This window comes from Oreochromis niloticus, linkage group LG8, assembly GCF_001858045.2.
Source record: "Oreochromis niloticus isolate F11D_XX linkage group LG8, O_niloticus_UMD_NMBU, whole genome shotgun sequence".
In the NCBI taxonomy this organism is placed as follows: Eukaryota; Metazoa; Chordata; class Actinopteri; order Cichliformes; family Cichlidae; genus Oreochromis; species Oreochromis niloticus.
In genome coordinates this window covers 10,105,140-10,128,874 of record NC_031973.2, presented here as the reverse complement: position 1 = coordinate 10,128,874, position 23,735 = coordinate 10,105,140, and the positions used below count along the sequence as shown (strand labels likewise).

Genomic DNA, 23,735 nt, shown 5'->3' with positions numbered 1-23,735 from the left:
GGTTTTTGGTCCCCTCTGTGCCACCACAAATATCATGAAACATCCCCTGTTTAATAACTTTTATTAATAACTATCAATGCTTTGATTAAAAAGACTGGCATTTTACATGTTAAATAGTTGGTTGCCGATACCGTATTCCAATTACACCGCTGCCTTCTCAAACTCCCGAAGAGAAGGTGAAAAAACAAACCCCAATTCTTACAATGAAACCAAAACTCTTAACAGAGCAGCCTGAACAGCTTCCAGCAACCACTGCTGCGCTCTCTCGGAGGAAGTCGCTTTGCGGAGTCCGGATGTGGACGTGGCACAGCGCTGCAGCAGTTCCGCTGAATGTCCGCTTCTGATACCGAGAAGGGATTAGTGAGCAACACCCCGGGACGACATCGGCGTCTTAGTTTGTCGGCCACCGGGCTTCACAATTTGCATCAAATCTAGGACAGCCTTACTATTTACATCACTTTGGAGGTAGGTTTAGGTTTTGATACGGTTTCTTTTTTGCCATCCCCGCCCGGCTTCACTGGGGATCTTGGATTTCGCTACGTTTGCTAATGCTTGGCTAATGCTAAGGCACTGCTAGCACCGCTCTGAGGAAAAGCTAGGAGATTACGAGCTAACTTAGCATTTAGCATTTGGTCACAGCTGATGTGCTGTCATGATTCAGGCTGTGTGGTTGCTAACGTTAGCATGCTGGGGTAGCTGGAGTCTGGTTAAATAAGGAACGTGTCCTGCTTTGACCCCTACTTAGAGTCAGAACAGTTACCTGTATAATAAGAGAGGCAAGTTGTTTTTGACTCTTGGTTGACATGTTGTCTGGCTAATGTTAGCATTGCTAGCGAGCTAATTGTAATGCGGCGGCATTACTACTCGCCAGATTTCACACTTCCCTCCTACAAAACAGTCTTTTCCCTACCTGGCACGTGTTTTTTATTCTCAAACACCCTGTTTCTGTGTGAGTTTTAAAAAGTTCTCCGATGTTTGGATAAAATTACTAGCCCAAACCTTTAGCAGTGCACCTTGGAATTGATGTTGGTCACTCTGTAGGCCCGACGTAGTAAAAGAACAGTTACGGTTCCAGCGATTGTTTCTGGCTGTGGCACCTGCACTGCTGAATTATTCAATGGCCCCGCTCGTTTAGCTCGTGTTTGTCTGTCAGACGATACTGATCACTCATGTCTTATATTTTAGGCCTGTCTCCAGGAAAAAAGTGAATAAAAACACCACTCACCCACATCTGTTAGCAGGGTTAAAGTTGACATGTGTTGGAGTTATGCTCATAAAGGTGATTTTCCTAATTCAGCATTTAGTTTCTTCTCACTGCCTTAATTAGTTTTTATTTTATGTTATTGTCGATTTATGATTGACTTAGTTTGCACGCTTGCCCTGCTCTTCTCATTTGAGATATTTTTAGTGTAGTTTTCATCACTTTAAGTATTAGATTTTATAAGTTGTTTAGGAAAGTCATGGCAAGACAACATTGACTTTCTATCATGCAGATAGCCCAGTATAGCAACAAAAGTTGCTTACATGCATTTTATTGGCTTATTTACCAGCTTGACAACGTCTAAAACCCATTTCTTAGATGGTTATTTTAGTTTTCTAACTATACAATCTTTAGCTCTTAAGCTTCTTTCACAAGAAACTTAAGATATAACTAGTCATAACTATGTTTTTCATCCTTTTAGTTGTCTACAATACACTTTCTCTATAATTACTTGTAAAACCTATACTCAGGTATTATCTGATACTATCTTTAAAGCTGCCAAAGAGTTGCATAATAATTTTGCATTTTGTGTCATTTTAACAATAAGTCTTTGATATTAATGTTTGTTTACTTTCTTTTGGTTGTAATCTTTTTATTTAATGTTATTTAATTTTTGTAGCACATTGTGTAAAATTTAAAAGGCTGAGGGTGTGGCCAAGTCAAACATAAAAAGCCAATAAAGGTGTTGTCACTGAACCAGGAAATGTTAATGTCATAAGTCAGTGGGATTTATGTCAGACTATAGACATTTACAGAGTTTAGAGTCCTGCGGGGCAAAGCTCTTCTGTGTCAGTTTGCCTGTTTTTTAGTTCAGGTGCTTGGTGCCAAAAACTTCATTTGGGATCCATTATGTTTTATGTGGATGTTAAGATCTTGCTTGTTATTTTAGTTAGACTTACTGGTTAAACTGCTTTGGAAAAAACTTTTTCTTAAACAGGACAGTTGTCAGTAAATGTTATAACAGTATGTGCAAGCACTGCTGTGTGGGCAGATTCTCCCTGCTCCTTGAACGAGCCTGTGTCTTTGTTTCAGAGAAACACAATACTTTCACAACAGCCTTTATCAGTACTGGCCTTATTTCAGGGGCTTTCACACTACAGGTGCCCTGGTTGTATTATTGTTCACACACAGAAAACAGGCTAAACAAGTTTAATCCTTAATTATGACATCTAAGTAACTAACTGTATTGTTATTTCAAAATTTCATCCAGATTTAGGGATGAACTGAGGATGAATGTAAACCAGCACACGCCAATGGCCTCTCCATATGGCCAGCCCCAGCCTGGTTATGGCCAGCCTGGTTACGCTCCCCTGGATGGGAGCTATCCAGCACCCTACGCACCCTACAATGGCCCTGCGTCAGCCTATCAGCCTGGGGCTCCACCGCAAGGTAAAGTGCAGTTTGTTTAAAAAAATGTGCGCATGAGTGAGACATCCAGCAGTTCAGGTAGGCTGTACTTTAAGCATTCAGAGGGATATAACCTTGGAGTGTCCTACATGCCTCCTGCCATGTGAATGATCATGTATGTGTGAGCAAAGCACAGCACCTGAGCATACTAATCGGATTTTCAGCTGCCCTCTCCTTCCTTCATTTTGCTTCATGCACTTCTCTTCATCTTCTTGTATTTGCCTCCTTCCCCTCTTCTCTTCTATTTCAGGTTACTCTCCTTTCACAAGCTTTCCCTCTAAGGCTTTGGCAGCCAACCCAGTCTCTGACCTCCCCTCTCCTCTTGACTTAGGTAACCAGCTCATCTCTGTTTCTCACTCATTTCACACTTCATATGCCCTGCAATCATCAAATCCTCTCTGTACCTGCAGGTATTATTCTTCCTGCTGTGTCATTTTTCTCAGCATATAATTGAACATCTTTCTGAGACTAATGCCAGTGACGTTCCAAGTACAGCAGCCGACTACACACTAACCTTTGTGTAGGCCAGAAATATACATTATATCTCTGTTATGTGAGAGACATAAATTTAGACTTTGAATCCACTGGTCATTATTTCTTTTGCTTTTGATTTGTTGCCTTTTGCACACAGAAGGTTTTAACAGCAGGTGGGGAGGGGGTTTCTGCACTCAAAACTAGAGCTCTGCATCTCAGATGACCATATTAGGAATATCCCCTCTTGTTGACATTGTACGTAAGAGTAGAAAAAATGTCTAAAACTAAGGTTTGGACTTACTCGTACATATGTTGACCTGATATTTGGTCATGTTTGTTATGAGCATCCACTTTGCAACAATAGATATTTGGCATAATAGGTTCCCTTTAAAAAAAATATTAGGGTGAGATTTACAGTGTGAATGATGAAAACAAAGTTCCTGTATGAACTTGTCTTACAAATCTGGTTGATACTCCTCAAACACATTTGTTATCTTGGTTTTCTATCTGTGCAAACCCACGAGGGAAAAATATGTTTGGCTTATAATAGTGTTACCTCAGTTATCATAGTGAGGTTCATACCAGAGTGGATTCACGATTATTTGGTAGGGAAGTTGCTTTTTGTCACTATATGTAGTAATTATTTGGCTCTTGCATTTCAGGTCCTGCCAGGGGTCCTCCTACCTCTGGACCCCCGCCTGTCTCAGCACCTCAGCAGTACAATCAGTACAGTCAGAGTCAAGGGAGCATGCAGAATGGACCCCCACCTCCTACACAGGCACCACCCAGGTAATTTGTTTTCGCCTTTGCTGTACAAGTTCATTGAAGCAGTTGACAGAATCCATTATAACACCCCAGATACTAGTACTGAGACTGTCAAAATCTGGTGCTTTCCTAACAGGAGTGACATGTAGACTACAAACCAACCAAAGCTCATTTTTAGAAACAGTAATGTGTTAAGGCACTCAACAAACTGCACAGAAACTGAAATTTAAGAAAGCAGGAGGTCCATTGGTTGCCGATACTCTGCATTTCTTTTTGTGTTTATCTGCTGTTTAAAAGGCTAGATTAGGACAGGTGCTGGTGAGGAACCAGGTGAGCTTCTTATGCTAGGATATTGTTATCCTGATTGGATTTGCTCCAACATACGCTAATACTAAGCTAAAAAGTTGCATTCCTTGTAAAAACATGGACAATTTTGTAATCAGGTTCTCCTAATCAGTGTGTTAGTTTGGTTACAGTAAATTTGAGTATACAGACTGAAAGTTTGTATTTTATTTTAAAAACATGGCCATCTTAAACTGTTTAATTGATAGAAGAAGCTGTGTCAGTCAGCCCTGACCTTCTCTGTGTACACGTGTCAGAGCATAGTCACAGCTCAGGGAGAGGACACTGCACAGCATATCTTCACAACTCACATGGGTATGACATTTATAAATATTCAAAGGTTAAATGTTAGAGAAGGTGAGGTATATAGTGCGCAAAGGTTGTTAACTTTCTGCCGAGTCTATCACTCCAGACTCCAATCTTCATGTAGCCTTCAGATTAGCTCAAGAACAGTGAATAGAGGGCTTCATTGAATGGGTTTCCATGGCCAAGCAGTTGCATCTTAGCATTACATCACAAAGCATGATAAAAAGCGTTGGATGCAGTAGTGTAAAAAATGCTAGGAGACGTGTTTTCTGGAGTGACGAATTATGTCTGTCTCTCTGGTAATCCAGTGGATGAGTCTGGGTTTGGCGGTTGCCAGGACAACTGTACCTGTCTGACTGCATTGTGCCAAGTGTAAAGTTTGGTGAAGGGGGGATTATAGTGTGCAGTTATTTTTCAGTTTTTTCAGAGTCGCTCGGCCCCTTAGTTCCACTGAAAGAAACTCCTAATGCTTCAGCATATCAAGACACTTTGAACAATTTCATGCTCCCAACTCTGTGGGAACAGTTTGGTCATGGCCCCTTCCTGTTCCAACATCACTGTGCACCAGTGCAGAAGCAAGACATTGATGAGCAAGTTTGGTGTGAAAGAAGTTAGAGTGGAGACTGCAAGCTAGGGCTGGACCATATTATACCGTTCACGGTAATACCGGTATAATGTTGGGCAACGATAAGAAAATGAAATATCGCGATAGAATATGGGTAAAACGCGCATGCGCAGTGCCTTTTTTTTGATACGCACATGGCGGAAAAAGCATGGTGGCGACGGAGAATGAGAAGGGCGAAAGCGGATCGTTGAATGAAACAGATGAACCAGAATTGGTTTGTAAAGATGCTGCGACTTCAGTGGTGTGGAACTGGTTTAGCTTTCGTCTGTCAGATACACAACAAAGCACTATTTTTGGTAGAGCGGGCCGTCGTTATTACCATGTTGTTTGGAAAATACGGCACACTTAAAATCAAACCTTTGATCTTTCTGAAAATCGACAGTGCCCCTTATAATCCCGTGTGTCTTATGTATGAATTCTGGTTGTGTTTACTGAGCTCGAAACGATTTTATGTGGTACACGGCGCTCGAAAATCTGTCAAATGTTTCAGTACGACTTTGCTAAGCTATGAACCCGCACCGCTTGATGGATTGTCGGAGCATTACGGCTATCGTAGGCAGGAGCCTCGCGGAGTGATACATACTGTGCTTCAACATAATATTACCGTATTGTGTGTGTATAACCTCTTTTTAAGTTTTGTGTATATTACACATGGTTATGCTGAGGATATGTCGGCCAGTTTCCACTGGAAATGCCTTTTGGTTAAACTGTCAGCAAGGAATTTGCACTGTTAAATTTTTATATAACTTTAATGCACATAAAAACAGCTGCTTGTTTAAGTGAAAATACATTGATGGGTTTTGTTGGTTTTTTTTGCACTAATAAAGTTGTAAAGTATTTTGTCTAGTGTCAATTATATCGTCAGTTAAATCGTTATTGCAAATTTTCAAATGTATATCCCCTAGTGCAATTAACTACTGAAAGATCTTTGTGTTTTCAGACCTGCTGTGTCTCAGCCGTACAACCAGGGTGCTATGAACCTATCGGGGCCGCACCCTTCTTATCCCCAACACTATGGACCCCCATCCACAATGCAGCAGGTTACCAACCAGATGACGGGGATGCAGATCACCTCTGGACCACCAACCGCTGCTGGGCCAGGATATGGTAATTTGAATAGATTTTTTTCAGTTTAATGCATGCAGTCTCTTATTCTCTTTATGATATTTAAAGATTGTATTGTCTCTCGCTCTCTATTCAGCTCCACCTCACAGCTCCCAGCCTCCCGTCAGTACTGGGTACTCGGCCGCAGCCCAGGCCTCCTACACCCAAGCCCCGCCCCCCGTGTCCTCTGCTCCCACCCAGCCGCCACCTCCCAGCGGCCCCGCAGCTCCTCAGCAATATTATAGCGGCCCACCGCCTTCTTCTCAACAGCCATTCAATTCCTCTCTTCCCCCTACCTCTCAGCAGCAGCAGCAGTTCACCTCTTCTGTAACTCCACAGCCTCCTCCTCAACAAACCTTACCTCCATCCTCTTACTCGGGTCCGGTGCCTCCACAAAGTCAACCTCCTGTTCCCCCAGTGTCCCAGGCACAGCAGTCCTTCCCCACACCCCAGCCCCCTTTCTCTTCAGCACCTCCACCTGTCAGTCAGTCTTCCTTTGCTACTGGCCCCCCACCTTCTGCCCAAGGCTCCTTTCCACCTCAAGGCCCCCCTCCTAGCTCTCAGCCTGGTTCTTTTCCTCCTCCTGGCCCCCCTCTAACCTCAGCCCCCTTTTCCCAGTACCCAGGTCCCATGCCACCCCAGCAGCAACCCCCTCCATCTCAGCCATCCCCCTATCACTCAGGGCAACATCCTCCTAGACCTCAAATGCCTCCCACTTCCATGGCTCAGAGCAATCACCTGCCTCCAGGACCACAGGGCCCACCAGGCCCTCCTGGGCCACTACAGCAGCCTCCATCTCAGCCTGGGATGCAGACAGGATACCCTCCTCAGCAGAATGGTGAGGAGACGGCTGTTAAAGTAAAACCAAAGAGGCTTATCATTTGTATTCTTTGTATCTCAGCTGTTTTACTGTTTTCTGCAGGTGCTTTTGGGCAGGTAAGAGGCCCTCAGCCTGGGTATTCAGCCCCTTACCCTGGGCAACCAAACTATGGAGCGCCAGCTCCTGCTCCACCTGCACAGAAAAGACTTGACCCAGATGCCATTCCTAGCCCGGTGAGCTGACACAAATACATATACTGTTTAATTCTCGATTGTTTTGGTTTGCCACACAACACCAATTCTTAAATCTCCAACTTTTAGAATCTGTATTTGGTTGTAATGATGTACTGAGCTGCATTATATTGTGAGGCTTTCTTAATGTTCAATCCTCAAGGAAAAAAAATAAATTAATGTAACAACTAGGCCATCTCAAATTCATGGCCCAGGCTACATCCAGGCCTTCACAAATTTCGACCCACATATGACTTTAGATTATGTTTCTTCTAAAAATTCACTCTTGGTTCTGTGTTCTGCCCAGCAACACACATCCAATCCACACTTCAAATGCAACAGTCCTCTACTCCACGAGTGAGCTGTCAGAATAATCAGCCCGAACCATTACAAACAGAAATCCCTCCAGATTAGGAGTGCAAAATTAAAATTAAGTTTCATTTTTTTAGTCTTTGTTCCTTATTAAATCTTATTCTTAATCTTTAGTCTGGTTGAATTAAAAAGTTGTGTGGAAAAATCTCTTCACATGATGGATCATAAAACAAAAATAATGAATATTATGATGCAATTTAGTTCAATTCTTTGCTAAACTGTCTTTAAATATTGCAGCTTTTACCAAAGTAGCATTAGCAAGGAAGATGGAAGAAGTTTCTCAGTGTCAGAATTGTTGCATATTAACACATTAATACAGTGTAGTTAAGTATAACATCACATTTAACTATGATGTTCATATAATCTATATAAGATTACCCTTAAAAGTGAAATTTATGCAAAATCTGATGGTATTGTACTTGATTTTATAGGCCTAAGTGGACACTGAGTGTGAATGATTTTTGCATGCTTCAGCTAGAGCTGTGTGGTAATTCTGTCATTATGTGTTCTCCTTACAATAAAACTGTTATTTAGATTAATTTAATTTATTATAAAAGATTCAGAGTTTAGTTCAGTAATAAGAATTCAAATATCTCTCAGCAGTTTATCCCTAGAGTAATTGTTTTGAAGTGGGACCATTTTTACACCTGACAGCATCTCTCTTGGTCTAGAAAAAAAGATGGCAAGTTAGAAAATAATGTGATAAATGCGTGTGTGTTTACTCAACAAGGTCATAAATTTGGATTTCATTGTATATTTATTATTTTCATACTGCAAAGCTCTAGAACTGAAGAAATCTAACCTTTTTTAACTATGTAACCTCAGATTCTATGCATGTTTGCTACCACTAGTTGGTTTAAACCTATTTCCACTTGAGCTTACAATATTACTAATAACTAATCAATAATACTGATGTGTTTCTGTCTGCATAAAAGCAATGCTACCTACTGCTGAGCTCAGCCTTGCTGAGTTTTCTCCTCTCACACTACTTTTTATCTTTTACTCTTTGTATTTATTTGTTTTGCACAATTTGCTGGACAAACATTTGAATGTAAAGCAAGCGTCTGACATGCCGGCTGTGCAGAAACCGAGACATAGAATAGATCCAGACGCTATCCCAAGCCCAGTAAGTTTCCTGTGTGCCTTTTCCTCTGCTTCCTCTTCTTTGTGCCTGACTGCAGTAACCCACTCCCTCCTCCTCCTGTCTTTTTCCTCTACTCCCTCAAAGTTAGCGATGGTGACAGTTTTTTAAAAATGTATGTTATGATCCAGTTGCTGTGTGTCACAGATTTTGCTACGCCGATATCTGATATGTTTTTAGCAGAAATGCCCAGATGAAATTGTCACAGCCCAAACAAAACACAACACAGATGTAATTGCATTTTCTACAAAGTTTAACATTGTAGAAAATGTTTCTTTGTGCTTTCTTGTTAAGAACTGGAAGAGAAGATTGTTACCATTCTCATGTCTGGACACTAGCTGTGAAACCAGTGCATTTATCCTGCTAATCCTTTAACATAGCACAAATACAGGAAATAATGATTAGTGTGAGTGTATTAGCTCCATACCAGGATCTTTAGAGCTCCTTAAGTAACATGTTATGCTTTGTATAATTCATTCAAAAACTGAATGGTGAAGATGAGGCACGTCTGTGCTTCAGTTTTCTTAGCCATGTCCCTTTAATCTTTACTGGTTTCCTGTCTGACTGATATTTGTGGGATCTCTTCATCCAGTTTGCAACAATAAAGTAAAAAAAATGCATTTTCTAAAGTCTCAAGCTGTTCCTCTTAAAATCTGAGTTGTCTAAGAGACTGTCATGAAAAATGACTAAGAGTAGTGCAACTTTTTGTGAAACTCAGAATATCACATTACACATTAACAGCCTGTACACAAGGTCTTAAACTCTTGCCCACCTCACTGTTTGTGTTTTTGGTCAGGATTTCGAGGCAGCTGGTTCTTAAGAGAACTTCTGTCTTTCAAAGTAAACTTTAGACACCCACACAACGCCTATAATCCTTTTCCATGCTCCGCATGCTAGCCTGGATTGGGTTTACCCTCAAGTCTCTTGCATTTAAGGCATGCCTTGATAAATCCTTCCCTATTCCTTTGGGGATTTAATTTTGTTTTGTTTTTTAAATTCTGACAGAATGGCTTCAGCATGAATCTACTTTATTTTTTTTTGTCCACTGATCATCACAGGGTATAGTTGTGTGTTAGTGGCTGCAGATCTCTGTGTGGGGGAGTTGTATACAAGTCTTCTCCTGCATGAGTGGTTTTCATGTGCCTCTTTTAATTTTTGTGAGACTTGGGGACAGTGTGTCTTATATTGATGCTGTGATCATGTATGAACGTGGGCCACTTTTTTGTCCCCCTCTCATTTTTAGATCCAGGTAATAGAGGATGACAAGGCTAAAACTACCGAGCCATTCACCACAGGGGTCAGGGGTCAAGCCCCACCACTGGTCACCACCAACTTCCAGGTTCAAGACCAAGGTTGGTTCTCCTTCTCCTGTCCTCTCTGGTTTTCTCAACCACTATTATTGTACAATCTGCTGTGCAATATAAAGCGCCTTGAGGCGACTGCTGTTGTGATTTGGTGCTATATAAATAAAATTGAATAGAATTGAATTATCCTGGAGTTCATTTCATTTGTCCAGCTAGTTAATAAGATGACACAAAACTCATTCTTGAAAATAATTTTTAAATTTAGCATTGATAATAATGGAGCGACTGTGCTTGTGTTTAGGGAATGCCAGTCCCAGGTTTATTCGTTGTACAGCCTACAACATGCCTTGCACAGCTGATATGGCAAAGCAGTCTCAGGTGCCATTGGCTGCTGTCATCAAGCCCCTCGCCACGCTGCCACCTGATGAGGTGAGTGATTCCTTTGCTCTGACGCTCTCTCATATCTCCTTTGTGTTGTGAATTCTGTAAGTTACAATTAGACAGGGTTTTTTTTCCTCATTTGGAAATGCAGTATCGTATTAGGAAGAAAATCTTCTGCCTAGTGGTATACTTTTTTTTTTTTTTTTTTTTTTTTTTTTAATTATATTTTTCATTTTTTTTAAAAAGGCAAACACGCTCTGAATACAAAAATATATCGTTGGGCTGCTGAATGCCTTTGAAAATTAATATTCTAGTGTTTATTTGTCCCATTAACAAGCTTCTTTTGCATTTCACTGTCTTCATCTCATCTGTATCTGCTGCAACAGTGGAACAGTTATTATTCGCAGCCAGATTTGATAAAAGATTATTTTTCAGGAAAAAGCCTAATACGTAGATAGTATCAGAGGATGCACGTAATGTCAGTGGGATAATCTCTTCAAATCAAAGGTGGGAGTGGCTGCATGACCCTGTTTCATGCTGTCATCACGTGTAATCTATATCCATTTGGATTGGACTTTCATGTTGTGTCATCTGGGTATAAAAAAACAACTGTAGGGAAAAGCAGGCATGACTTATTTATTTATTTTTAACTGATGACAGTTTGGTACACTTTGCATCTCGGTTGAGAAATTCTGTCCACATTAGGGTGTTTGAATCCTTTTTCTCGTCCTGGTGAAGTTTAGTTTCAACTTACTCTTTTCGTGAAAATCTCCTCAGCCCCCTCCACTCGTGGTGGACCACGGCGAGAGCGGTCCGATCCGCTGCAATCGTTGCAAGGCCTACATGTGTCCGTACATGCAGTTCATAGAGGGAGGTCGCCGCTTCCAGTGTGGTTTCTGCAGCTGTGTCACAGAGGGTGAGCACGTGTGTCCGTAGTGATATGTGAAAAGATGCAGCGTTTGAGAGACTATAAATGGTACCCTGATGTACGCTGATGTCATTTCTGCTTTTTTCCCTTCAGTGCCTCCACATTACTTCCAGCATCTGGACCACACCGGTAAGAGGGTGGACTGCTACGACAGGGCGGAGCTTTCACTGGGCAGTTATGAATTCCTTGCGACTGTTGACTACTGTAAGGTAAGACCCACGATTGAAAGCTCCATGAGGGGAAAAAAGTCGAACTGTGGGGTTTTCATGCTTTAAAGTACCTCGTAAAAGTCTGCAGCTGACTATTTACCATGTATCCATCATCATTTTTTAAAATTCATCTTATGGTTTAATAATAAGTGATTAATTCTCACTAAAACATCTTTATATCTCAGTATGATTAAATTATTAAAGGGCTTTGGTGGACATGATATTAATGGGATGGGATCTATAAAAAATATATATCACCAATAACAGTGGCTGATACTTACTGATACCATCGTAGCGCTTATCTTAATTTGTATTTATTTTGTATTTTCAATTACCTTTTCATATGGTGGTATTAACAAAGAAACTGGAGCTATTATGAGTCTTGTCTTAGTAAATATCATAATTCCACTTATTTAACAAGATTAGAAACATATTGACTTAATAGAAGCTTTTATCACTTGCTTTGGGTAAATTATTTAGTTTTTTAGTTATTATTAATTATTTGGATAAATACATTAGAAAATTTCTTCATTTGGTTGGATGTTGTTGATAAAGTATGAGGTTCTCTTTTTGTTATCTTGGCTGAACTTAAAAATGTGCAGTGGCTAAAGAAAAAGTCTGCAATAGATTTATTAGCCAAGCAAACATCAGAGTATTTTTGAGTGAAGCATAACGATCACCATCAGAAGGCAGCTCTAGTTTTCTGTAACCCAAGTCAGGGATTCCAGATGTGACATGCTTGATCAGGCTAGGACTGAGGAAATGTAAAGTGGAAAGAATCTGAAAAAATATATATGTTGCATGTGGGGTTTTCTATCTTTATTTTTATGTTTGTTCGTTTTTTTTTAAGTCTTGGTACTAAAGTCCGAGACCACATCCAATTAAACAACGAATACTTCCTGAGCGTACCTGTGTATCTATTTATGGCTTGTCTGTTTACAGAATAACAAGCTCCCTCAGCCTCCAGCCTTCATCTTCCTTATTGATGTGTCCTACAACGCTGTGAAGAGTGGCATGGTCAACATTGTCTGCCAGGAACTCAAGACCCTACTAGACTGCCTGCCCAGGTACTCACGCACAAACCAGAACGAAGAAAAATACTGGTATTTGTAGCTCATCTCAGGGAACGTGGTTTTCATTTATTTATTTATTTACTTTTCTTGATTCAGGGAGAATCCCGAAGCGGAATCTGCAGTGCGAGTGGGTTTTGTCACCTACAACAAGGTTTTGCACTTCTACAACGTCAAGTCGAGCTTGGCCCAGCCCCAGATGATGGTGGTGTCAGACGTGTCAGACATGTTTGTACCCCTGCTTGACGGGTTCCTGGTGAATGTAAATGAAAGCAGACAAGTTATCGAGAGGTGGGCAGCCATAAACTGGACTTTGACACTTGGACAAATACATAAATGGACAGATCGTCAGACACATTGATCTGGGTTAATTACTTGCTGCTTTTTTTTTCCAGTTTGCTGGACCAGATCCCAGAGATGTTTGCAGACACCAGGGAGACGGAGACGGTGTTTGGACCCGTCATCCAAGCGGGACTGGAGGCACTAAAGGTAAACGCTTGTCGTGTTTTGTGTCCAGGTCCAGAAATCTTAGAGACTTCTTGAAAATGAACAGAAAAGTTTACTTTAAAACTTTAAAAACCTTTAAATTTTCCTTTTTTTTCTCACTTACTACTTGTTATAGTTATTATAGCTATTAGTTATAGTTATAGTTATTAATGTAAATAATAAATAACCTTAATGAAGTTTGCTTTTGCTGCCAAATATTAACCCTCTGGGCTCCAGGGTATAATTGGTCATTTTTGACTACTTTTGATTTTACGTCTACCTTTTACCTTTAAAAACAGTTTACTTTGCCTTGTGTGGTGTCATTATTTTCAGCACAACCTCACACGTCTGAATTTACAGTTATATTTTCATTTTCACATACTGTATTAAAGCAGCAGGTGGAGCTCCAGTGCCATTTATCTGAGTCACAGTCTGATGACCTGTGTCTTCTCTCCCCGTAGGCTGCTGACTGTGCTGGGAAGCTGTTTGTGTTTCACACCTCTTTGCCCATCGCGGAGGCCCCAGGAAAACTAAAAAACAGAGAAGACAAGAAGCTGATTGGAACAGACAAGGAGAAGGTAAGCATGAGACATGACTTCATATTCTAGCAGGTCAACTTCTTGTGTTATTTTGCACTCACTCCCTTTCCGTTCTTGTTGTCCACAGTCGCTATTTCAGCCTCAGGTGGGTTTCTACAGCTCTCTGGCTAAGGAGTGTGTAGCCCAGGGCTGTTGTGTGGATCTTTTCCTCTTCCCCAACCAGTATGTGGATGTTGCCACATTAGGTGTGGTTCCCGTCTCCACTGGAGGTTCAGTCTATAAATACACATACTTCCAGGTGAGCAAAAGTAATTCTGCTCCTCCTTCAGTTTCACTCCAAATCAAGTGGTTTATTTTTAGATAGCATGAGAGTTTTGTTTCAATGTTCTGCATCCAGCCACTTTGAAGAAAACGTTTTGAGTCACCATCAGCTGGATTGTATAACTATGTGCTTTCATTATCGCAGGCTCAGTCGGATCAGGAGCGATTCCTAAACGACCTCAGACGAGACGTTCAGAAACTTGTTGGATTTGATGCTGTTATGAGGGTGCGAACCAGCACAGGTGAGACTTCAGCACTTCAAAACAAGCAAAAAATTTTGGGAGATGCAGCATGTAACAGCTGACTTTATTTCCCTCCCCTCAGGCATCCGAGCAACAGACTTCTTCGGCTCCTTTTATATGAGTAACACCACAGATGTGGAGCTGGCAGGCCTCGACTGTGACAAGGCCATCACTGTTGAGTTCAAACACGATGACAAGCTCAGCGAGGAGACGGGGGCGCTCATGCAGGTGTGCATGCTTGTTACGAAATCCTCAAAGGAGAGTGTAAACAAACCAGGCTTTTCAAAGGGTTTAAAGTTCTTACAAATGGCAGCAACGATGATTTAGTAAAGCATCTGGCATCTGTTAAGGTTCAATATTGAGGAGGAGTGTAAAAACAACCATGGTCCAGAACAGCTTGGTCAAACAATTGATTTTAATGAACACACGCATGGAAGAATGATCACTGTACGTAGACAGCATCAGAGCTCCACCCAAAAACTACACAGGAAAGGTTTTATAACATCAGGGTATATTTACTGACGTCCCCTCATGTGTCAAGCAGATACATACATGCATGCGTCAAATCAAAACCACAATGACTTTTAACATAGTTTGAAAAGAACATTTTCTCCTCTCTAAGCCAGGTGTTTCCTGGCGCTGTCCTACCCGCGCTTATCTTCTGGAACATCAGCAGCACGTCTTATGACAACTGTCCCTTATGCAGACACAATTTTGAGTGTGTGTGTGTGTGTGTGCAGGGCTCTAGACTAACTTTTTGACATGGGCGCACCGGTACGCCTAACTAAAAATTTAGGCGTACCGGCACAAAAGTTAGGCGCACTCAAATTTTTCAACCGCATCACTTAACACCGCAGTTTTACATGTGCACTTTCTTTGGGGGGGGGGGGGGGGGGAGTCCATACAGACAATATTCATTTCTAAATTATTAACTAACAAACTTGTGCTTAAATTGCTTTGTCAATATTGTAGAAAATGTTAAACTTAATCATCATCTTGGCTCCTCTGACGACCTGTTTGCTGCTGCCTGCTGCTGAAAGGCAGTGGGGAGAGGGGACACTTGGGCAGTGCATTTATTGCAGCATATAATGTGTTTTCTGGATACACTGCTGTTTTTTCAGCATTCAAAGATTGATGGCACCGTGTCAGAGCTGGCTATGAATTTCAGACGGATCAGTCTTTAACTTAACACAAAAGTTATCAATAGTTCTTTTCATCGTTTCTTATTACCCACAGCTACATCCACTTCTCTCAGGCCTAGGCTGCTCACTAGGGCTGGGTATCATCACTGATTTCTGTAATCCATTCGATTCCGGTTCTCAAAGTCCTGATTCGATTCAATTTAGCCTCAGACAGTCAGAAATATTATAATTCTGATCATTTATCAGTACTGATACACATGAGACTTCATCAGAATTGTGAACATCACAGCAGATGCCTTTGTGTCAAAGTAACTGAGAATAAAACACAGAAAAACATGAAGGAGATTTTCCTGGTCTGGCGTTTTATAGCAGATAACCTTAAAAATATTCTGCAATTTTGCATAATTTTAAGAAGTTTAAATTTCTTCAGTATTGAACAGCAGAAATTAGGCTTTCTTGTCCGAGGTCATTTAAGTGAAAAAAAGAAAAGAAAAAGACAGCGGCCGACAGCGCTGTAAAGAACTGTAGACTGGTGGGTAATAAGTGAATGAATAATGCAGAAAACAGAGATTTGAGACGGGAAACTGTTCTTGAAGTACAGAGAGAGAGAGAGAGAGGCAGCTGTGCATGAAGTGTGATTTTTATCGTGGTGGAAGCAAAACAGCAAAAGTCAGAGGGAATTCATGACGACATTGATCAAATGTGAAGCGTAGTTTGCTGCTTCTTTTGCTGCTGGCTCGGCGAATTTTGGTTGGAGAGACAAAACCTGCAGCTCAGAATCAGCGCAAAAAAGACGGAAACACAGCGCGGACCCGACGCATCAGAATCGCTATGCTCCGACAGCGTGTCCATGTTCGAGCCGTGGGGTGAGAAAGCCGAGAAAGACAAAGCTGATTCTGATGCGTCGGGTCCGCTCTGTGTTTACGTCTTTGTGTGGAATCCGTTAATGAATTGATATCGCTTTATTCAAGCTACTCACCTCTCTCTTCCACCTGCACTTTCAACTGGACCACGGCCAATCAGAGAGGTCCCGCCCCTGACTATCTCTGATTGGTTTAGTCCATGATAGGGGCATAATGTGTGTCTGTTGTTGACCACACGGACAGTTGCAGAGTTTTGTTTTTTTTTGTTTTTTTTTTGGTGCGACCAAATATTTTTTTTTTTAGTCGCACCACTGAAAAATTTGGTCACACTCTAGAGCCCTGGTGTGTGTGTGTGTGTGTGTGTGTGTGTGTGTGTGTGTGTGTGTGTGTGTGTGTGTGTGTGTGTGTGTGTGTGTGTGTGTGTGTGCTAAGCACAATTGCACCCTATTTCACCTCGCCAACTAGCTCCTGACCTCTCCCCAGACAGAGAGACAGAAGCCACTCTCATATATAACAACCGAACTGAAACTATGTATATGTAATCTATTGAACAAATGTTTTAAGTAATCTAAACTACTTAAAACTTAACAAAAGATATATATGAATGGAAGACAACCATGAATATCCTGGTTATTAAAATAGCATCAGCCAAACGGCTCCTCAAAGTAACTTACACTTAGATTCTGCTTTAGTTTCACTTTTCCAAAAAGCACGCTCTGCAAAAGGATGTAATTTCCTGTCAGGACTTTAGCATAGACTATACTCAGAGTTAGGCCTTTCTTTTATAAGTAATGTAATCTGCATACAAACATTTAAGATTCTAAATTCAACTCAACAGTTTAAAGTGGTTCTCACTGGTCCTGTAATAAGGCTAATATGATACCAGTATGTTTGAACATCTGAATCCAATATCAATATTAATTATTAATGGAATGGTAATGATGATTATAAAAAATAGCAGCAAAATATCTTTCTAATCTCTACACATCACACTGTGTTTATATCAGGTGGATAGTGTTCTCCTCTGCAGATGTTTTATTAAATAAGGGGCGAGTGCAGTTCACTTCCTCTCCTGTGAGTTATCTCAGTGAACTCCAGGATAAATGTCATGCACTGCAACTGTCAGCGGCAGTCTTTGTTCTGTTATGCAGCCTTGGTGAGCTCTCATTGAACCAGTTCTCCACCTGCTACAGGTTAACGTGGCCCTCAAACTCAAAGTGGATCTGCAGAATAGAACAAGGGCTTGTCCTCTGGATCAAGGATAGGAAAGACTGAGGCTAGCTGTTTAGAAATGAATGTTCAGATAAAAGTAATATAGAGAGTTGCCAAATATACTTTGATGTGGAGGAGTGGTGATTGTGGTTACTTTTAAATGGTTTCAAGAAGAGGCAACTTAAGTCGCACAGCTTTGCTGAAGTATAAAAAGTTTTCTGTCTCTGTTCATTCTAATGAAACCTGTTTTCCCACAGTGTGCTGTGCTGTACACCAGCTGCAGCGGCCAGAGGCGTCTCCGCATCCACAACATGGCCGTGAACTGCTGCTCTCAGCTGGCTGACCTGTACCGCAACTGTGAGACAGACACAATCATCAACTACTTCTCCAAATACGGTGAGTTTTTGTTGTGCTGTGGAGGAGTGTGAACTACTTAAATGCTCTCTCTCTCCATTGTTCTCTAACAAGGTGTGAGTGGAGAATTGAATGAATAACGTTTTCTAAAAATAATACCAAACAGCGCTGAGCTGATCCTGCAGAGCTGCAAATTGCCTAACAGTAGTAAGCTGTAGCTCCTCTTGAGAGCTTGCTGTTATCAACATCTGTGCAACTTTCTAAGTTCACTGACTGAATGAAAGCAAAGACGGTAAATGTTAGATATCTGAGAGAAAAGTGGTTGCAGTTGATTTCATTTCGATGTCAGTGTAATGCACCATAGCAGGTGATACATGAGTGCGTGTGTTTTTGGTTTCTTCCAGCTTTCCGTGGCATTCTCAGCAACCCCACTAAGGCAGTGAGAGAAACTCTGGTGAACCAGTGTGCTCAGATTCTGGCGTGCTACAGGAAGAACTGTGCAAGTCCCTCATCTGCTGGTCAGGTATTGTGAAAGCATCTGCATGCATGCTCCCAACTTTCACATCCACCAAGGCCACACACTGTTCACAGAGAGACTCAGAACTGCATGTTTAAAACTACATTGCACTACAAATGAATCAAATGAATGTCCTCGCTATAATCTATATCCGTTTCATATGAAACCCACAAAAATCTGCCCTCCTCATAAACTGTGTTTTTTTTTGTTTTTTTTTTTTGTTTTTTTGTTCCCCAGTTGATTCTCCCAGAGTGTATGAAGTTGCTCCCGGTTTATCTGAACTGCGTGCTGAAGAGTGATGTGCTGCTACCTGGAGCCGACGTTTCATTGGATGACCGAGCTTACCTGAGACAGCTGATCAGCTGCATGGATGTTGCAGAGACTCACGTCTTTTTCTACCCCCGCCTGCTGCCAGTGGTGAGTCCGCAGACAAAAGCCCACGAAGATCCAATCTGATCAGCTGGATGCTTTGGCTGAGAAAGTCTAAAACTGGGGGCAACATTAGAGCAAGTTCATATATGATATGGCCACTCTGATGCTGCTCACTTGGTCAGTGCAACAGCCTGTTTTATGAAGCCAGATGCAAACAAATTAACACAGTGATGCTCTTAAAGAGCACACAGTGAAGATGCTTTGTGTTTTTGTCTATAACGGCTTTGATATCTGTCTGGTAGCATTAGTTTCAGTGAGGTCTGTGGCTAAATAGTGTGTGAATACAGGATTCAGATCATCAGAAAAACCCAGATTCTGTAACATGTGACCACTCTGAGGTAGCTGTGGCTCAGGACGTAAAGTTTTGAGGTGTTCTTGGCTAGATGCTGATCTCCGCTGCATCCTTGGGAGTGTGTGAAAAGTGTGTAAAAAGCCCCAGAAATACAATTCAAATCAAATTATTTCTGTTTGTTGGAAAAATTTAAGCTAACTTGAACTAAATCTACCACCTGATCAGCAGGCTGAAATGCCAGCAGACAGTATCCATCTAATTTTTTTGTTCGTCTTCCAGATGAAATTGGAAAGCGGTTCGTTGCCGGTGGCAGTGAGGGACTCGGAGGAGAGGTTGTCGAAAGGAGGAGTTTACCTGCTGGAGACCGGGCTCCACCTGTTCCTGTGGGTGGGCGCCAGCGTTCAGCAGGAGCTGCTGCTCAACATCTTTGGCACGCCGAGCTTCAGCCAGATCGACTCAAACATGGTATTGAAGCGAGTTCTAATGAAAGGCTAACAATCAGTGAAATCAGTCAAAATCAGTCATCGTGAATGTTTTATGTGAATTCTACCACAACATAAACATTAATGTTATAGTTTTATAATAGTGATAATACAGATGTTTCCTGTATTGTAATGGTTGCCAAAGTTTAGTATCTTTTCTGAGTGTTTCTGTTTTTTGTTTCAGACAAGTCTGCCTGTTCTTGACAACCCCATCTCTCAGGCTCTCAGAGAGCTCATTTATTCTTTCAGAGCACAGCGATCACGATACATGAAGGTGAGTTTTCTCTTTTCCTTTTTACCCCATAATGTTTTTGAAAGGGAGCCTACTATGGTTTGGGCAGCTTTGCATGATTCATAGTTCAAAATAATCCTTACCTGGTTTATACTGGCCCTTAGTGATACCCCACAGGCCATTTTTAACTCCTTTCCTTTTAAGCCTGCCTTTCCCTGATTGGCTGCTGCTCCTAAACAGAAGGTTTGAAAAGCAGCTGAGTGGAGTTTCTGTGCTGCGTGCCTGAGAAGACTGTTTAGGGATATCATCTCTGTGGCATCATACACCTGTTAAAATTTGAATCCACCACCGTAACAATGTCTGTATATGACAGAAAATGAGAAAATGTGCAACAGGTGCACTTTAAACAATTTGCATCCTACCTCTGTTGAGAAATAGATTTTTCATCTTCTTCAAGTTACCCCCTTTAAGGGTCACAACAGCAGATCATCTGATTCAATCTCACCCTATCCCTACTATCCTCCTCTGTCACACCACCACTCTGCAGCTCCTCTACTGCATCCATTAATGTCCTCTGTGGTCGTCCCTTTTCCTCGTGCCCAGCAGCTCCAGTATATCCACCATCTTTCCTCTGCACATGTCAAAAGCATCACAGCATTGCCTCAAACTTTCTCCAAAATGCTCAACCTGAACTGTCTCGAGACCATCTCGTAAACCTTTCTTTTCACTCTTTGTGTTATCCTTTTGTCACAAATCACTCCCAACCCTTGTCTCCACTCACTCCACCCTGCGCGCACTCTCTTCTTCAGTTCTTTTGTGCACTCTCTGCTGCTTTGGGTGGGTCAGTCCAGTTATTTAGGTGGATAAATGTCTTTTTCTAACTTCTTCTGTAACACAGACTTCCCAATACGTGTATCTAACCTAGTGTTTGGTCCTAATTGGAAAGTTAGGAGATTAACAAAGAATTAAAAGGCAACTATTTTTGATAACTGATGAAACATTGAAGTGAATATTAAAACGGAAAGTTTTAGGAGATGCTTTTTTATACACTTTTATGTTTGTCTTATTGCAATAATTGTGAGCTGGATGCTCAACACTTGATTTAATTTTATTTTTTATGGGCACATTTTGTATCAAGTCAGCCTCCTCCTCTTTCTCACACACCTTTCTCTGTCGTTTTGCAGCTGATGGTGGTGAAGCAGGAAGACAGGGCCGAGCTGATATTCAGACACTTCCTAGTCGAGGACAAGAGCGCCAGCGGGGGAGCGTCATACGTAGACTTCCTGTGTCACATGCACAAGGAGATCCGCCAGCTCCTCAGCTAGGCCCCCCCCACTGCAAATTCCCACCTTCACCTGTATGATCCTCCACCACTACCACCACCACACAGATCCACCCCAGTCACCTTTCCATGTGAAAGAAAGCTCTTGATCTTTATTTCCTTTCCTTTTTTTTTTTTTAAACCTAATAAACTAAAGCTCCCCTTGCTGTCTGTCAGCTGAGCACCAGAGACCAGCTGGCTAGATCACATGTGTGCGTGACAGTGCGAGTGTGTATCTGTGTGTGAGTGAGAGAGAGAGAGACAGAGGGGGGATCTGATGTTAATAAAGCTTTACTCTGCCTCAAATCTGCTGCTCCACAGCAGCAGGAGCGAAATAACTTATGAGGGAGAGTAATGTACATACAAAAATGAACAATTACGTATGCAACAGACTGACGGAGAAGGCGTATGCCGGCTGTAGTTGGTGTAATGTCTGTATTAAAAGCACTGAAAGGCTGTTTTGGGTGCATGAATGACTCTTGGATAGCAAACACTTTTTATATGACTAAATCCCATTACAGTGAAGGACATAGGGAATTGAATAAATGCTGTTCTTTCTGTCTCTCATCCACTATAATCATGGCCTTAGTACCCCCTTCCTCCCCTTCTGTTCCCATGCTGCTCCAATCATCCGTAATGTGTGTGTGTGTGTGTGTGTGTGTGTGTGTGTGTGTGTGTGTGTGTGTGTGTGTTTCCAGATGTGAGAGGATTAGTGACCCATTGCCCAGTTTTGTTTTGTTTTTTAAATCTCCTGCTGTGTCTCCAGGTGCGAGCATCTGACTTTAAGCCCTCGATTAACAACTCAAACTGGAGTCTGATGTGATCTTACCAACAGGAAGCACTGAAAATAAAGGTGCATGTAATTTCTGTGACTGCTGAATCACTACAGTAATCGGAAATTCAGATTGGTTTCAATCAGCTTCAGTTGAGTTTCGCTCACCGGGGCGAGCATCTGTCTCTCGAGACTGTCATGAGAGGAAGCTCTCATTATTTCCAGGTCTATGCAGCACTGAGAAAAGCCAGAGACAAACTGAAGGGGAAATGAATGAGGCGTGTGAATCTATTATTTTAAGCGTCACAGTGAGGGGAAACGTGCTCCCGATCGCTTTGTTTGTTGGGCGATTGTTGAAGGCGAGTAGTGCTGCAGACTTTATATTAACCGAAGGCGTTGATGTCTGGGTTTGTATGAAAGCAGGCAGAGATGAGCACAGAGCGGCAGCAGACGTGTGAACACCAGTGAATGTTTGCAAAGTTTTGGGTTGCCTCCGCACTGAAGTTGACAAGCTGTTCAGTGTGTAAATAAAATATATAATCTGTACAGAATTAATAGAAAAATAACGATTTTAAAGGCCTGCCTGAACGGCTGTGGTTTGTTGATGGTTGGTTTGTGTCACAAATAGCCTAAATATAAAATCATGGCTTTTACTGAGGAGAGGAAGACGTGGTTTTTCTTTTTTTTTCCTTTTTCTTTTCTCGATATGTCTGCGTGAATGTGAGGTGTGCGATTGTGTGAATGTGGGGTCGGTCCTGGTGAATTTCTCCTGAGGAACAGAGGGATCAGCCAACACACACACACACACACACACACACACACACACACACACACACACACACACACACACACACACACACACACACACACACACACACACACACCACCCATGAGGTTAAACTCGGTCTTCATTTATCACTTTGTTCCTTTTATAACGACGTGACTTTGTGCTCTGTGTGTGTGTGCAGCCCTCTGTTCCGTCTTTATGTTCACTGACTTCGATTGACCCGCCGTCTTGACTGTAATCTTAATTTCTGTTCCTTTATTCTTTCTTTTTTTTCATTGCCTCTTGGGACTGCTAATAAAATGATTGTTTAAAGTGAAACGTTGTTGTTTTTTCATTCTTGTGTTATTGCTGAAGAGGGTCTTACTTATCCATCACTTTGTGGGAAAATTACAAAGCATTGTCACTTCCTCTTATTAACAATATAATACATTTATGACGTGTCCGCATTTTTATGCATGCTTTCACTTCTCAGTTTCTGGATCCACAAAAATTCTCAAAGTCTAAGGAAGTGTAAGTTTAGCATTGAAAAATTACGCTTTCCTATATATTGCCTAACTCAGCATTTTATCAGGACTGCTGTACTAACTGAAAACCTCATGAAACTGTTATTTTTAATGATGTCTGCTTTATCTGATAGCACTAATATCTGAGCAGATATTCATCATGATCCCAAACGATTAAGTCTGCAGGTAGCTAGTGTATCTGAGGCTGCCTGCGATATCATTTGCTTGAAGTTTTCTTGTCACTTTATCGGTCTCTCACATCGTTGTGAAGGAATCTGGGCCTTCTTTACTGCATTACTTGAGTTCACTAAAGTTTGCAGCCACTGTACTTCAATCAGGTTCAGGTCTGTGTTTTGATTCGGCCATTGCAACACATTTATTTTCTTTTTCAACCAATCTATTGTAGAGTTACTGCTGTGCTTGGATTCATCGTCTTATTGCATGACCCCAGCTTTAGCTGTTGGACAGGTGGCCCCACAAGCCTTCATCCAGAATGAAG

At 41.6% G+C, this 23,735-nt stretch overlaps 1 protein-coding gene across 4 annotated transcripts; it reads left to right on the top strand.

The window, feature by feature from the left end:
* Nucleotides 1-279: 279 nt before the first annotated feature.
* Nucleotides 280-23,051, top strand: sec24c (SEC24 homolog C, COPII coat complex component). Of its 4 annotated transcripts, XM_005471444.4 has the most exons (25): nucleotides 280-465; nucleotides 2,472-2,650; nucleotides 2,919-2,999; nucleotides 3,805-3,931; nucleotides 6,121-6,287; nucleotides 6,382-7,122; nucleotides 7,207-7,337; nucleotides 8,764-8,832; nucleotides 10,091-10,199; nucleotides 10,453-10,580; nucleotides 11,310-11,448; nucleotides 11,554-11,669; nucleotides 12,612-12,736; nucleotides 12,839-13,030; nucleotides 13,135-13,228; nucleotides 13,687-13,803; nucleotides 13,892-14,062; nucleotides 14,231-14,327; nucleotides 14,410-14,555; nucleotides 17,802-17,940; nucleotides 18,303-18,421; nucleotides 18,653-18,832; nucleotides 19,419-19,604; nucleotides 19,806-19,895; nucleotides 21,038-23,051. In XM_005471444.4, exons 2-25 carry the CDS (start codon nucleotides 2,491-2,493, stop codon nucleotides 21,176-21,178), a joined length of 3,765 nt encoding a protein of 1,254 aa, XP_005471501.1. In that variant the 5' UTR covers nucleotides 280-465; nucleotides 2,472-2,490; the 3' UTR covers nucleotides 21,179-23,051. The 4 variants fall into 4 exon arrangements, with proteins under 4 accessions (XP_005471501.1, XP_005471503.1, XP_005471502.1 ...); XM_005471446.4 differs by lacking the exon at nucleotides 2,919-2,999; XM_005471445.4 differs by lacking the exon at nucleotides 8,764-8,832 and having other exon boundaries at nucleotides 281-465.
* The last annotated feature ends 684 nt before the right edge of the window (nucleotides 23,052-23,735 follow it).

Coding starts and splice junctions, on each gene's coding strand:
- sec24c (XM_005471444.4), top strand. CDS start 2,491: ATGAATGTAAACCAGCACACGCCAATGGCCTCTCCATATGGCCAGCCC. Junction 10,200..10,452: donor CTTCCAGGTTCAAGACCAAG/GTTGGTTCTCCT, acceptor GCTTGTGTTTAG/GGAATGCCAGTCCCAGGTTT. Junction 18,422..18,652: donor GTCCCTCATCTGCTGGTCAG/GTATTGTGAAAG, acceptor TTTGTTCCCCAG/TTGATTCTCCCAGAGTGTAT.